The 17115-nt window shown below is 34.6% G+C and overlaps 1 protein-coding gene across 1 annotated transcript; it reads right to left on the bottom strand.

Moving 5' to 3' along the window:
• Window positions 1-12004: 12004 nt before the first annotated feature.
• On the bottom strand, window positions 12005-13010 carry LOC136772915 (uncharacterized). Its single transcript, XM_066726168.1, has 2 exons — window positions 12506-13010; window positions 12005-12384 (listed from the first exon to the last, which is right to left on the bottom strand). Exons 1-2 carry the CDS (start codon window positions 13008-13010, stop codon window positions 12005-12007), a joined length of 885 nt encoding a protein of 294 aa, XP_066582265.1.
• Window positions 13011-17115: the final 4105 nt, after the last annotated feature.

The following is a 17115-nucleotide window of genomic DNA, read 5'->3' as shown; positions in this document are numbered from 1 at the left end:
CCGGATGCCGGCTCTTGTCTTTATAGTATACTGAAGAAGCGTGGAATGGGTCGCTGACCTCTTATCGATCATTTCTCTTTGACGATAGTGAATTGCAATATTGTTCTCACTAATTTTGAATGCGTGCAATGTTTACTTGTGTAAATGTTTGCTGTCACATTTGAATGACGTTACAAATGATGCTGCTCCTTAGTTGTGCCGCAAAAGAGACTCCCTATAACGCATAATATGTCGTAAACTGTTCTACTGGTGATGCGTAACGAATGATGGATAAAAAATGCAAATAATTGTATCGAATTGTACGTAAAGTATTTTCAATTAATTAGGTATTAAAAGTAGGTTATGTTTATTAGGCAATGTTAATTAATATTATCGCATATCTTAGTTAGTTCATCCTGAAAAAACAAAGACTTGTTTGACTGAGTCGTGACACCTTTCTAATTCATTTTTACGAGCTCGCTACTTTTTATTTTACACCAATGATAAAAAATGACGAGTCTACGTCGAAGATCTAATTAAATCCCTCTTGGATATCGAGCATTGGTCGATGACGCAATGTGGATTTATACCATTCCTATCCGCTTTTCTTTCAAGCTGAGAACCAGGTTATTATAGCAAGCCGTTAAACATCTATGCTAGATCAAATTTCCTTGTTTGTTCTCATAGCAGTTATAACATATTCGTAAGAAGTTTCCTTATGTAAATTAGTATATACTTCGTAAAACAAAATGGGACACTTGAGAATGAGTAATAAATGAATCTTAAGCATTTCTCCCAGTTTCTTGTTGATATAAAAATAACCAAAGAAACGTTTAAAATTATAAATATCTCGTCAGATCACGATTAATTGAATGATGCATTATTATTACACTATTATTAAATCCAATCGTAATTGCTGCAATTAAAAAGTTTTAACGTGTTTGATTTTAAATTCAGTATCTCGTATATGTTACCAAAAGTGTGAATCCCTTATTGAAATTATAGAGAATGAAAACGAAATTTTTAATGCTGCAGATAACAAATAAAACACAAAAAATTCCTTATCATCTATAAAACAGTGAAAGATCAATTTGTATTTATTCGCTAAAATAAAACAGCTTGCACCGAGGGCTGATGACATTAACGATAAAGACGTTGTCTATCCTGCATGCTTAATCAATTTGCTCAAAACAAAAACTTGCTCTACGTGTACCATCCCACGTGAATCAACACTCGTGAGATTTCACTGATAGAGATACCAGCAGTGAACGCGTTCCCATTATTCCCCTGCACAGGATAAAATTAGCAAAATGGAATGTCCGTCCTTTCGTGATACTATATATATGTCCCACCGTGGACCCAGATGGTACGACCAATGACGTTACGATACTGACAAATTCAGCTCGATAACGGTTCGAGGAAGCTTCGAGATGTGAAGTACCAATGTCACTGGATTGCAGAGGATTTCCATAGAGAGAGAGTCTACGTCATCGTCGTCGATGGAGTGTGATTGGGCGGGCCAGTCGACGAACTGACCGTCGGTTGAATTCCATTGACCTACAATCGGCCCCACTAGGTAGGTAGGTTGGTTGGCTGGTTGTGTGGTTTGGTTATACTTACCTGGTCGCTTGGTCGAGGCATGACCGGCTTACGTATGTTCTGTCGTTGCCGAAAAGCAATCGTTCGAAACTTGAAACCAACCAACCACGCTGCTTCGCAGCCTCATACTCAGTCACAGAATCCCGACCTGTTCCTTCTTATAACCTTCCTTGGGGTCAGATTTGTACCAGCATCCAAAACCAGCGGATCCACATTCTCATCCATTACTTCTTATTTTTACCAAATAGACTTAGAGATGCAATCATCGCAATCAAGTCTCAATCATATACAATTAACGATTTATTCCTTACATATTTTATAAGATTACGAGTTTTTCTTTAAATCCTCAGGAAAATATTTATTTTTATTATATAATAAAGTTACAGTGATTCGAAGAAATAACGTTATTTTTTATAAGTATATTTTTACATCAATTCTCTACCAAGAAAAAATATTTTTCAAATATAATGAAAACATGTATTAAATAACATTTAAATATATACTTGTGTTGAACAAAAATTATATTTAAATTATATTTTACTTCTTTAACATATATTATAATTGAAAATTATATTATATTTTGAAGAATTAAATATAAATTCGTTAATATATAAAAATGTATTAAAATTAAATTTTTCGGCTATAATTTGCTCGTTTATTCTAATATATATTTTCCCATGGGGGAATTATACCAGAGTATGAAGGACAACTTTGGTCAAGACTCATTCTTGCTTACATTCCTGGAAACGAATTTAACGGTGGAACAACTGTCTGTAAAGATTCGTCTCGGTTACTCTCGTTCGTTGCTATTAAAATATGTACTGCGTGCTTCCCACGTCTTTTTTAATCTCGATACCCATGGAAGAACAAGAAGCTCGTTACGTTTAAAAGCAGCCTACATACTTTTACGAAGATCCTTATTATCTTTAGGTAGTTCGAATTTAGTAACAAGGCTTTTTAATTTTTTGTAACTGCCCACCAGACCGCTTTGTTTTCTGAAATTACTCAAAATAATAGCTTCATGCAACGGTTTATTACTCTGTTCTGCCTCGATAAATATGTCAACTTCTCCATTCAAGAAGTCTCACTTTCGCAGGGGATATACCGTCAATTTAGACGATTGAATGTTATAATACGTTGCTCGTTCGACCAAGCATATTATTCCTAAACTGTTTCGTTTAGCGCTTTGTTTGGAATAAAACTAGTTTTAAACTATTGAACTGATCCATATTTCAACCTATAAATTTACATTTATAAACATGTTATTAAAATTGATTTTCTAGAATTCGTGTAGTGGCTTGATTTTGTAAGAATCAACATTACAAATAAAGATTTAAAATAAACTTGTAAATTCAATTGTAGTATACGTTAGAAGTACTTTATCGTCAAAGTCAATCAATGATTTAAAGTGGTGTCTGACTGAAAGTATTTGTACTACTGTAGCGCATCGAAACTGGTTTGCCCTCGTCGAAGTGAACCAAGCAACTAGGACGCATTACGCGTTGAGCGAATAAAAAAATTTAATGGGTCCAAACGAAGTACGATGAGAAATGAAAGCACACACATATAATATTTGCGTATGTCCATGTGTAAGCTGTGGACATAACCTTTCGAATATATATACGGTTATATCGATATTGCTCAGAAACGCGTACTGGATTGGGCGAATGCACTGTTATCGCTCCAAATCTGATAAAAAAGTAGGCAATGCATACTCTCGCCGCTATGGCAGACTTAGGCTCAGAGGCAATGCGACCGTGGTTATACTCTTCTCACATGTAATGTTGATTAAATGAAAGTTGTAGGCAGCGTAAGAGTCCTGTTTAACCACAATGTGCAGGAAGCACAAATTTTACTAAACCGAAAGTTTCATTCTTAAACTGGAACACGCTATTCAATAGTTTTAGACAAATTCAGTGAACAAAAGTCTCTTTTTAAAAGCACTATGTATGGATCATTGTTCTAAAGATTTCTAAAATTTTTTTTTTAAATTTCATATTTCAGTTTTTGCACTATTAAGAAGGTTCTATAAAAAGTTTAATGCGTTAAAATACAACAAACTATGCTAATTTTTAAAATAGTCACGTTTATTTCAGGTCAAGCAAAAGACTTGCCGGCTACAAATATCTATCAATGTCTTGCTTTGGTAGAAAAAGAATCTTTAAAATGTGTTACAGATTTTAGTATAGAGAAAAAGTTGAAGCCTCATTTCTCGGTATTTAAATATCTGTTAAAGTCAGTATTTTCATTCAAAACACGTCTTAAATGTCGTTGGAGAGTTCTAATTTGGTAAGTGCGTACGCATTATATCTATCAAGCAGAGCCTTTCTAAGCTGGCGGAAGATTTTTCTAAGCTAATGTAATAGCGTGGAGCGCATTCACCTACTAGGAGGTAGGAATCGCGCAAGAGAGCGTCATATTTACCGGTAACGTTCAATTACTTAACTACTGCTACGTCACATGTATGATATAGGAGGCCATGGACCCGCTCAGCACGTACACAGGTTAGAAGAAAGTGAAGCAGCTAGTTTAAGTTTTAACAATGTTCAGTAATTTTTTGTGTTTACGTTTTTACTTCTTCAGCATTATTGCCTGCTTGAATGTAATAGTGTGCAATCAAGACTATCAACTGCGTTTTGTACTATTATGAATAAAAATCTTTCGTCCTGCTAATATTTGAAGAGGAGCAGTGGCGTAAATAAAAATTTTGTGCCAGTAGTGTTATGTCTCAAATACCGTTATTAGCTAGCATGAAAATGTCAATCAGTTAGATCGTTAAAATTACAGTAGCTCAATATTAAAATATTATATAGCGTAAATCACACATATAAACACAGAATTACTTCCTATCTAAGCTTTATAAATGTATTTTATATATTTTCATCATATCAGTAATGAATACATTTTGCTTTAAATCATGAACTAGTAAGCTAGGAATATCTTCTAGATATCTATCTAGAATAAACTGATTTCGCGATCAATGACCTCGACAGTATTAGAAATGAATTATTTGACACAGAAAAGCACGTGGTTCTATCAATTGATAGAACCTCGATGGATTTACTTCCTGATTCTAAAGTTCATTTTTTGTAGGTACAATTCATGATTCAATTAGCCGCCTGCGGTTTAGCAGATTGCGGTTGGAATTTGTTCAATCATTCAAGAACATTACTGATGTAGAATAACATTTGCTGAAAAGGTCGGAGAGTGTAGAATTTGTTTTCAGAGTGCAACTGTCTCAACAAACTGTATTTGATCAAAAACAGTATATATATATATATATATATATATATGCTTATATAGTTTTAGTGGGTTATCGTATGAAAACTTTCTCCGATTTTCTCGATGGGGATTACCGTGACCTTGTCTGGCCAAGGCGGTTCCAGTGCCGAGCCGATCACTAGGTTGTCTAACGGTGGCTAGGCGATAGTGCGTGACATACGTTTGTTTTGCGTAGAATGAGCTGACCGAGCGTTTTAAAAGAAAACTGTACGTCGTGCGGGCAAGATGGTACGATTGTACGTTTGTGTACGCTCTCTGCGGTCGCTTAAACCGTCCACTCGACCTCCGTTACTTCTTTCAAATCGGTCCGCGTTGGGTCCGAAAACTCTACGTGCAGTACATCTTAAGATTATACCTTCGCACGCTAGAATCTGGGCCACCAATTGTACAGGGTGACAACTACCATCTTGGTAATAAGGATTTGAGGGGAATGAAGGAGTAAGGGATCTCTCTGTAGAGTGGAAGGGAGAGAAACAACATGCAAATGAAATTTATGATCCAGGATATACAAAAATGGCTGTATTTATGCAAATGATCCCAATGGTGCCATTCTAGATATTCGCGTCCCCGATGTGTATGAACAGAATAATTCGCACTTTAATCTCTTTAGCACTGACAATTATGATAAGTACTCTGTTATTTTTACTATTTTTATCTACGTATTTTGTATGATTGTCCAAAAGCCCACAACAATGATGTTACTTATGTAGAAAGTATGAATGCTACTTTGTGGACGTGCTCCAGATGTTTCAATTCAAAATTATTACTACTCGATGAAAAGATTTGTATTGCAACTTTATCAATTATAAAACTTAATCAAATGCTTCGGACTAAAGATGTAAACTAAAATCTTTTAATTAAAGTCTTTTAATTATAACTGTAGTTAGTAAAGATATACTATTAATATTACTGTACTTATAGTCTAGATTGAGTGTAAGACATTAAGTCTGAAATTAATAATTAAATTTAAATTTGCAAGATATTTAATACGACACGCTAAATATAAAATAATATTGATGCACAAAATGCTTGTGGGTAAAGTAATATTATATCATTAAGTTAATATTTTATACAGTGATAAACTTAATTTCATGGTTTCATAAACAAGGACAAACGATTCAAGCTTATTACGCCAAAAGTAATTTAACTGACTCGAAATGTTACAAAGTAGATTGAAAGTCTTATGGACTGTTTTTTCTATTAATACTTTTCTTACTATTTTCTTTACCAAGCCATCTCTAGCCTTTCGAGTAATGGATTATGTAAGAAAAGGTGGAAATTGTAAACAGTTATAATTGAGATCATCAGTGGCTGCTCACTGTATCAAAGCTCCGCAGATGCTCCATTATTTCCATGTAATTACGAAAGATCAACTAGTTATTACGATAGCCCACACCCGTCCAGATGCAAAAATGATAAACAAGCCTCAATTTTGCATTAGTTCATCCATGCAGATAATGTGACCGTATGCATGCAAGTATGAAGACACTTAAGGATGTCGTACTACTTAAACTAGGAACCAAACCTACAATCTCAATAATTTTTGCACCGACTATTCTAGTAATAAATTTGCATTCAAAGAATGAGCGAAGCAAGAAGTTATCTCCACAGTACCTTTAAAGAACAGTTGTGTGCAAGTAGACTGTTTTAAACTAAAAAATTAAACATGATTGGTCAACTTGCAAATATTAAAGTGGAGCAGACTTTGAACTTACCCGATGCTCGGTGAACTTGACTCTCGCATCAGTGGTTCTCCTAGCGGCTATTTTCCAAGGAGACTTTCAATGTCTCTACCGGTATTTTACAACAATACCCTCCTACTACCTTTTACCCGAAGAATCTACTCTCGTCAGGAAGTTGTATAGTCGGTACACTTCAACTGTGAGGTTCAAACGTTCTTCGAAAGATTGCGCCACCATCTTAAGCTAAAAATACATAAATGAAAATTATTTAAACCTAAATATTAATCTTTAATTAGGTTATTATTAGAGAGACTTTAATAAATAATCGACAAATATATAAATAAGGCTTTAATATTCATATATCCAAGAAGCAGGTTGTACAAATAAATTATACATTTATAAAATGATTAAATAAATAATAATAAATAGCATTATTAATAATTATTTATACTTTTCTTATTAAAAGTAGAATAACTGTTCATATCCATACGTATAGTTAGTAAACGATTAATAGTTTGTATATGTGTATAAGTTTCGTGGTAATATTAAACTGCTTGTGACGAATGCAAGTCGTTTGACTTTGTCACGTTTACATGTCCCCTATCTTCAGTTGGCCACTGTGGCTAATTTAGAGAGGCCATCGATGGGTTTTGGCTCTTCAGCAATAGCTTGCCATTCATTTGAATAAGCAGGTTTTAGCGAGTTCAACGTCTTGTAAGGATCATCAGACCGACTCGCGTAAACGATATAACTTAAAGGATTGGTTGCAGACAACTGTCTATTGGATCGTTTCGACACGTAATTTGAATTTACGTCTAATTTATCATCGTAAGTAATAGGTCGATTCCATTCGAAATAGGGTGAACTGAAATTGGAACGAGGCACCAAATATTCTTCCTCGCTCGATGGGCCGACAGTCTCTCCGATCAGTGGTGTTAAGATTGATGAACCATCGTTGGTTGGATAATTCATCATTGGGATTCGCTTGTCGAAGCTACGGCCCCAACCTCCGCCACCTCCACCGCTATAGTCGTAGCCGCCTCCTCCTGATGATGGAGGTCCGTAACTAGTTGGTGGCGGAGCACCATAACTATCAATTGGCGCACTACCGCTACTGGAAGACTTTGTTAACAAGACAATTTCCTTAAGCTGACCTATAAATGAAACGATGACTTTTACAAGCAAACTATGGATTCAGCAGTAATTTCTCTTAAATTAGCGCGAGAACTCATGATTGTGTCAACAATTTTGTTATTCAGTTTCGTTGCTATTAATATGGGAAAAGTTAGTTCACTCTGCAAAATAGCAACCGTGAAGTTTATATCAAATCTACATATTTTATAAGAACCTGATAAATTTTCTCATACCACCTCCACCACTCTGCCATGGTCCTCCTCCGCCACCGCCTCCTCCACCTTTCTTTAAGCTCATAAGTTTCATTATTAACATTGCTTTTGAAATCATGAGAGACATCCCAGCCATCATCATCCCCTTCATTGCTGCCATTCCTACCATTCCTGAAATTTATTATTAAACAAGTATATAGTGTCACTTGAATTAGATTCATGCTTGAGAATAAAGAATTACAAGCTTTCAATTATTACCCATGACTTTCATTTTCACCATCATCACAGCCATCATCATCATTTTCTTGCACTTGCCACCTCCTTTGCCACCTCCTTTCTTTCCGCGTCCTGCATAATATTATAAACGTGTTTCATGTTATTTTAAGGGAAATCAAATTTATAAATAAAAAAATTTTCCTCTTCCAATATTCGCAATCGAATTTTACATCTATTGATTTGACTAATTTTCGTTTATTCTCGTGCTTAAAAATTTTCTCGCGAGTGCAGAATTTTAACGGTATACAGTTTTAATAACACATACCTTCAGACATTCCCATATTATCATCATACATGATATCGATCTGATTTTTCTCCTTTTTTCCATTCCATCTAGGAACCGTGATTCGAAGAACGAAGGTATCGAAGAAATCATCGATGCTACGATCGATAATTTTACCAATGTCAGTGACATCCGACCTCTCGATATTCCTTTGTACTCTGGTTTTCACTAGTTTGACATCTTGGCCAACAAGGAAGATCTGATCAAGACTTCCAATGTCTCCCAAAAATCTTGCAAATCGTTTTTGAATGCAATATAGTGACAGATCGATAATGCAGCGACCTAAGTCCTTGAAAGGAAATTCTGGGAAACCATCTTCAGTGGTAGGCTGCAGCCTCGATTCATTTACATTAGCTGGTATCACTTTTACGTCCACTCTAATCCCGTTCTTGCTGTAGTCAAATATACTTCGAGCCTGCTCCGCAGGATCACCTTTCTCGTATCCAAAATCATTATTTTCGATCGACCTAACACGCACTATGCCCGCGAGCAACCAGCAAACGAGCACGTGCTTCCAGGTACTCGCGTTTAACATCGGTCGGTATTAACTGATTGTACCGGGACACCTTGCGAGCGTTATCGGCTGCCCAAGACTGTTCTCCATCCCGAAGAGATGCTAATACTTATATACAATAGGACTTTTATGTCATTTCAATATTTTTTCAACGAATCGTCACGAACGCGATTACCGCCACTACTCGGACTAACGCTTTAATAATACAGCTGGTACCACTGAGGTTGCTAAGTTCGAATAACATTCCATGATTCTCTACTAATAACATTACCGAATCCTTCCGGATGCTGTAGTCTGCTTTCCTAGAAACCTTGAGAATCAACGATTGCATCGCACTGTTGAAATTTAGTCTGAGAATTGCTAGTTGGTATTGGTGGAACGTCAATGAACCTATAATTTTTATTAATGTCTATAATTTAATAGAATATAGTGTCAAATAATCATGATCAGAGCTTGTCCCAAATCTTGAAGATTTTTAGCAGAATAGTTAATTTCACAGTTTTTTAAGTGACACACTATGGACAACCACAATGCTGAATAATACTTTTTCTGTCATTTATTTAGTTCGAATTAACTCGAGTAGCTATAAAACAAAGGAAAATTTTGTTTTTTCTCTCACTGAAGAAGTTGTGGGAGTAAAAGTTGGCTGGATCCGAGAATGAACTCATGCCGATCGGTATAATGGTTTTATGATAACACCGGTAAAAGTAGAACAATGCTCTGCTATGCTGATTTGGGTATACCATAAAAATCTTTCAATCGTCTATTTATAAACTGCTACCAGATTCCCGCAAAACTCTTTTGTCCTTGTTCCGGTAATAACTTTCAAGATTAAAGCTTGTAGCAGATATTAAATTAAAGTGTTATAGCTATAAAATTTCTATGGCTAGTTGATTTTTATGATCATATTAAATTTATTTAAAAAACGAATGATATAGGAGAGGCCAGACAAATTTAGAACACCTAAGCAATTTGTGGAGTGTGAAAATAGGAATAATTTAAATAACAACTAAGTACAAGTTATTAAAATTTTATTTAAAGCTATACGAAAATCAGCTTTTTGTATCGATAGTGATAAAGAAAATATAAAAAATTACAAGTTTTGATTCAATTACAGAAGCTGATCTCCAAAGTTGGACTAATAGCATCCAAATGAATCATAAACCTTAAGAAGTACGGTTAATGCAATAATATTTGTTTCTTCGGGAGTTCTTCGAGCGCATTTTACAAGACCATGTGCCACATTTGAGCACTGAATCTTCTTGCTTTGTTTCTTTCAACATTAAATAAACGCAAGTGAAATCTATTTCGTTTTATTATTTTTATTTTTCTTTGCTTATTCTAATAGTTTTTATAGAAAGAGCATATAATTATAGTAGCTTTCTAAGCTATTTGTTTATTTCACAAGATCCTGATGAACCAAGCCTTAACTTATCATTATATAGGATACGATATAATATGCTCTAATTTAAGAATCTGAAAAGAGGTCCACAAAAATGTTTAAAAAATTTTTAAATAATTTCCTGAATACGTTTTAAACATTATTAATAAATGTATCACAGCAAGTCCTATGTCCATATACTTGCTTTCTGTAGTTATAATAATAAAAATATCTTTACTTATTTTAAAGTGGCAGTGCTCCTTACTTACTCTTTATCAGTAATGCCAGAATTGAGCTTTCATTACAACAAAAACACAAACACGTATCCTATGTAGGTTTATGTTTGTGGTGCATGCATTTATCCTCATCCTATCGTGTGTTTGCTAAAAAAAAAGAACAATTCTAGCATCACTGTTCTTCGTTTAAAATTCTATCCCTATATAATTTGAAAAAGAGTAAATTCTGTTTATTCCTAATAACTAGACAATGCTTGATGAAGCAATTAAAGTCTAAACTACTATATACTATATGCATTACGCATTTCAACTATTTAACATTACAAAAATCTTATATCAGTGAAGTTGCACCGGTGGTCCAATTAAAGCAACGGTCCACAGTCCACACTAGGCAACCCTCCCCTAATACAGCATCCAACCGCAAACTCGACGTTTCATAATTTTAAGTAATAAATAGCGGAAAATACTTTAGGTAAAAGGCTTCTATATGTTAGACACGCATTATGGTACGTTACCGTACAGTAGTTTTTAATATACGAGAAATTTGTATATTAAATGAAGAAATCATAATGGTAGCTCAACAGTGAAACTTTTTTTGAACTCGTAATTAATACCAACTAATCCTGCATAGTTCAGTCTTTAATTAAGTGAAATATTTTCACTCACGTTCTGATTAATTTCTATCTAGATGATTAAAGATCTGGGATGCAGCTTTTCAATGCTTAATACCATGAATTTTATTAACTCTTTTTTACACTATACCATATAACAATAAAATTATATTATATAGAAACATGGACCAAAAAATATTAAAAACATAATTTATTTACGTTTCACATAAATTAAATATTTATGTCGTATAAAAAAATTAATTTACATTATAAAAATTCCTATGCTAATACCACAATATAGGTGACTTAAAATCGAGGTCCGCATATAAATAGTTGTAGCTTCTATTTAAACAATCTATAACGGTAATACTATTTCAGAATTAAGGAAGACAAATACCAGTCAAGTTAACTGAGCGCGCACACAATAAATGGAAATGAGAAAAGTAATCGACAATGTGCAGTTGGTTAAAGAAGAGGATGAGAAAGCAGAAGATGGAAAAGAAATAAAAAAAAAGATAAATTAAAAGAGGACAATTAAAATAAATAGAACAATCAAACGAAAGGGAAAAGGAGAATATGAGATAGCGTGGCGCAACCATTAATATTTAGTCTATTCGAGGCATTCGCTGCAAAAGTGGTCTAATTCCGCAAATTTTATAAAATACTAATAATGCAAAAGACATAAGAAGCACAGACGCGATTTTTAGAAAATCTCTCAGACCAGTCTCGCAGTAAACGTCTCAATTGTACCAAGCAGATATTATGCTGTGATACATTTGTACCAGACAGGTACAGGTTTCGATAGCATTGTTGGATCAATTTTGTAAAATTGATCGTCGATCACGTGGATTCCCATACTTCATAACCGCTTGTTCAACAGTTTCCTGAACGGAATCTAATGATCGTCCATAGCCGGAGTGTCCATAGCCACCATGCGAATGATGCTCCTCGGAACTGTGCGTATGTGCAGTGGAATAAACTGGCTTGCTGACAATCTCATAAGTCGTCTTCTTTTCTCCACCGCCAGCCAAAGATTTTAGTCCAACAATGGCAGACAACATTAAGGCCATCAAACCAGTCATTAAAGCTTTTCCTGCCAATAGAGCCAAGGCACCAAATCCTACCGATCCAAGGATTCCTTTCATCATCATTACTCCAACCATCAAACCGCCCAAACCACCTTTCTTCTTACGTCCTGTAAAATCGTTCATTATTTTTATTGCTATAATAACCCTGACACTAATCAATTAATTTAACCAAATTCTTCTTTACAAACTTCATTTCGACGTAATCGTAATGAAGATATACTTCCTCACCTGTTTCAGTGGTCTCATTATCACTCAAACCAAATTTTACCAGAGTATCCTCGTTAAAGTTCCTGGCAGCTTCAAAAGTCTTAGCATCGAACAGTTTGATAGATATCGAATGACTACTCAGGTAAGCTCCAATCCTGTGTATGAGATACGCGTCCAATCGTTTATCAACGTCGTTCGGGAAGTCTCTGGCAAGGTTGGCGACTACGTCCTTTGCCGGTACGTTCGCTGATCCATTCTCCTTAACCACGGATACACCTGGCAGAATTCCAATATTATCCTGCTCGGACAATTTATCCAAAAACGATACAACATCCAACTTGAGGCACGTGGAACTGTAAGATTTGTTACAGTCCTTGTTGAAGGTTGGCGCAATTTTTTCCGGGGTATCCTCCACCATTTGCCGCGAAGTCCTGCCGATTTCCGCGTTCGTGCAGCCAATCGCCAGGACCAGGCTCAACATCAGCAGACAACGTCCGCGATTCGAACTAACGAAGTTAGTCTTCATGGTAGAATCTTTGGATCGGTGCTTGACTGCGGTATCGATATAATACCGATGATGATCTATTATTTTTGGTACCCCGAAAGATCTCGAGATACCGGCAAGCCTAACGCGTTCTGTGCACTGAACATAGGACTCGTGATAGTTCCAGTATATATATAGAGCGACTATCCATAGCTCTTATTCCTTTTTGCCTTTCGTCGTTCATACATTCTCCAAGAGGCGATGAACGACGATGAGAGAGGCAGGTCTATTCTCTTTGATGACGTCGCTAGAGGAGGGAGTATCAAATAGAGCGGAGAATTCGAATCTCTGTCGAATTTAAAAAAAAATGCGATCCCCTCACTTCTAGATAACTTCCTGCGCGAATCCGATAAGAACGAGGATCACTTGTTTGCGCAACGATCTCGTTCATCTAGTTTTACGATAGCTATCCGCGAAATCGTTCTCAAAAAACTACTCCATTCCCCATTTCTGGATCTGCTTCTGTTATTTTCATTTCATCTTTTAGAACTTATTAAAAATTATCGTCTGGCTTTTTTAAGCAAAACACTTTCGTCGATCCTCGTCAAGTTTCCATTTCGTCCAGTTTGATTCGTTTCACCAATAATTGCAAAATTATCTAGAAAGTATTTATGGATACTTGTGGTAGGATACTGTTACATACGCAAGAAAAATAAGAAGAAGACAATTGATTGATCGAATCCATTCATACTTCATAATTTCTTTGAATAAATTGTTGAGTTAATACCAGAATTTACTTTGCATTTGCACCAAGATCTGTATTACAGCTATTACAGGTATGCATGATTACAGATAAGATAACTCGCGCTAACGCAATGCGCAGTTAATAGATTATTATACTTCCCAGCGTCCAATTTGAGCAGATATCACATTCCAAATGAGGGTGAAATTACTCCAGATTTTACATCAATTACAAAAGCGTTTTTTTTTATAGTTGTGCATCCGGTAGGATTACTTTCCATCTTGAGAGTGAAATCGAAGAAACGAGGCAAGTACATCGATCGTCAGCTCGGTAAAGGTTGGAAGGACTGGAATATTAGAGGTAAAAGAAACGCATTATTCGCGATCGACTGAGTGCAACCTACTTTGGACGAAGATATAGTGCGAAAAGTTACGATTTTCGAGTGCCACGCTCGAGCAACGCTCAAACGGATCCTACGACGAGAAAGTATATGTCCAATAATTTTACGAGCTCCGCCAAAGAACCTATGCATAAACGATCGCGCTCTTCTTAGCGCACCTTCACTTGCATAGGCACGCCTTCAAAACGAAGCACCTGCGTGCCAAACTATGAATGCACTGGAGAATGTTCGACTCCCCCCTCGAGGGTTTGGTCTAACATAATTCCTGTATCCTGGGTCACAAACTATGCGTGCCATACCTCCCCCCTTACGCATCGAATTTCTTTTTCAAGTGTATCGACTTTACGATGCAAGCTACTGGAGCCTGGCAAATGCACAAATACACTCAATCATATAAGAATTGATATAAACGAATAGGATCTTGCACCTTTCGAACGCATCTCTGGTCTATTTATACTTAGTAACCTTTCTGGTATTTTGTAGGAAATCATATATAAGATAAGAAGATCAAATAATTCTATAAAATTTTTCAGTAGAATAAATATTATATAGTTGACTGATTCTATTAGAAACACCTCGTTCTATTTATTACAATCGTTATCGATCTGCATACCACTTTTAACTACCGATTGTTACATATTAAATTAGGGACAGTCTCTTTTTTATATAATAGGTATTACATTGTTCTATAATTGGAAAAGTATTTTTTTTTTATTTGTAGATCGTTTAATTACGTGAAAGGTGCTATCATATTTTATTACAGTATGCGAACTGTCAAGTCGAGCATTCAATGAAGTAATATGTATAGGAATAATTAACGGTGTTTAATTATTGCCTTTTACTTCTAGCCTCTAATCCGCACATTTTCTTATTACTTATCAAAGTATGAGGGCAATTTACTGTTGTTTATTTTGTGAACCTTCATCGGATACTAATATGCAAAGAGTAATTTTCTTGATACTCGATACTGTCCTTATTTTTTTTTCTATCCAATGTTTGTAATAGTTGATTTTGCTTCAGAATTAATACGCTCTTATAAGATTTATTTATTATATTAAGCAAAATTGAAAAAGTTATTAAAATTTTATTTAAAGATTAATACCAGCAGATAATAAATTTCATTTTAACAGGGCTATCTTGTTACTGCATGATATTATTTGAAACTGACGTGCTATATAATTTGAAAGTCTATGCATAAACACTAGCATTATCACTATTTAATGACTACAATTCTTTCATATTGAGAAATTGTATGAAAAATAATGAATTCATGCACCATTAATCTAGTAGTTTGGATATTCATTTCTCTCTCTACCTACCTAAGAAAAATACCCTAGTTAGCTTTTATACACTGGAGAAAAAATTTCAACTCTCAATAGTTTATAATGCTGGAATTGATATCCCTTCCCTATCTATTTTAATACAGACAGGAGAAAATTAATAAAAAATATAAAATTCAATGACACATTCTTTTAACTTCGTAATATAATTTCCTATAAAATAGGCTATAAAATGGATTATTGTAATTTATGTCACGAATTATGAAATAAGTTTACCTTCACGGTATAATAAATTTAAGACCAATCGAGAAGAAAATGTATTGACAATGGTCGTTGTACTCTCGTTGCTTGATCATCAAATTTGTAGACCACTGATTCTTCCGTATTCAATCCATCTTGCAATTGGACCGATATGCGGTCGATGTTACCCACAATTTTTTCCTCCAAACATTTTTCCGTTTGTTTCACGATCGATCTATTCTTGACGCGACGTATCGTGTCTCTGCATTTAGATAATGGAAGCACGAATCAAGCATAGACACTAACGTTTTGCGTATATTTTTGCTTCATATTCCATTCAAAAGAGCAAACAACAAAAAAAGCGGAGGAGCCTGACGCTGCGAGACGATTCACTGGCCATTCAACATATCCATCAATTTACGACCATTCCATGGATGTTCGAAGGAAGATGAATAAAAAAAATTTCCTAAGCATTTTCTCTTTATGTCCCACAAAGTAATAACGCATAGGTAATAATCTCATTGGGGCGACGATCACCGGTATTCGAAAAAATACTTCTTTTGCGAATATAGTAAGATACCAATTATGCTTATATCGGTCATTGCAGCTAAAGTAGCTCAACTAAATACAGGTCCCCTTTTTAACAGCGTAACGATGTACATAATTATTGCGTGGCAAGTCAGTCATTCAAACAATTGCTATACCTGTGGAAAACTTTAAGTTTCTGCACAACTGAGTAACGGTCTTGAGAGGCTAGACGCGCTAGCAACAATTTTATATTTAAAGGAGGATAAGGATTTTCGAATACTTTGACATTTTTATAAGTAGCTAATGTTTATGGCATACCATAAAACATTCTTGTTTTTTGTTTATAAATTGCTTTTAGATATATGTGAACTGTCAATAGTATTAGACATTCTTTTTCTAGCGTGTTGGTAGCAAAGCCTAAAATTCTAAATATATATCTAACATACTTTCATCCTTTTGTTTGTATTTTTTTCTAATCGTTTATAGTGGGTTTTTATTATCGTGAAACACTATGCTATAAATTAAACCAAGAAAAGTCTGTTTATATTCCAATGTTATATTTTACAAAAAATAACAATTTTAACAAATTGACCTCTAAACCGAATACTCTTTTTTGATATCGAGCTATTCCCACCAAACATGAGTCGTTCACGATTACGTCATATCAATTAATATAAATAATGATCGTAAAGCTTTTTCCAAATTTTATATAATTAGTAGTTTAGAATATTTAATTAATTCTAGAACTCAAAAATTAATTTCATAATTATTAATTTAATAGTTGAAAAAATATACTTGAATAAAAGCATTGTTATACTAAAAAATCGTTAACGAAAACTTCTTATTTCCTTTGTTATAAGAGAAAAAAACACTACGAAAATAGTAAATATTTTATAGATTTTACTTTTAAAATATAAACTAATAATTTCAATGAAATAAACAAAAGATGCTAGTGTA

Source organism: Prorops nasuta, unplaced genomic scaffold (genome assembly GCF_024137725.1).
Source record: "Prorops nasuta isolate Cenicafe-Biocafe unplaced genomic scaffold, Cenicafe_Pnas_1.2 PNAS00004, whole genome shotgun sequence".
Taxonomy (NCBI): Eukaryota; Metazoa; Arthropoda; class Insecta; order Hymenoptera; family Bethylidae; genus Prorops; species Prorops nasuta.
This window is presented reverse-complemented; position numbering and strand designations above follow the sequence as displayed.

Coding starts and splice junctions, on each gene's coding strand:
- LOC136772915 (XM_066726168.1), bottom strand. CDS start 13,010: ATGAAGACTAACTTCGTTAGTTCGAATCGCGGACGTTGTCTGCTGATG. Junction 12,385..12,505: donor TAATGAGACCACTGAAACAG/GTGAGGAAGTAT, acceptor ACGATTTTACAG/GACGTAAGAAGAAAGGTGGT.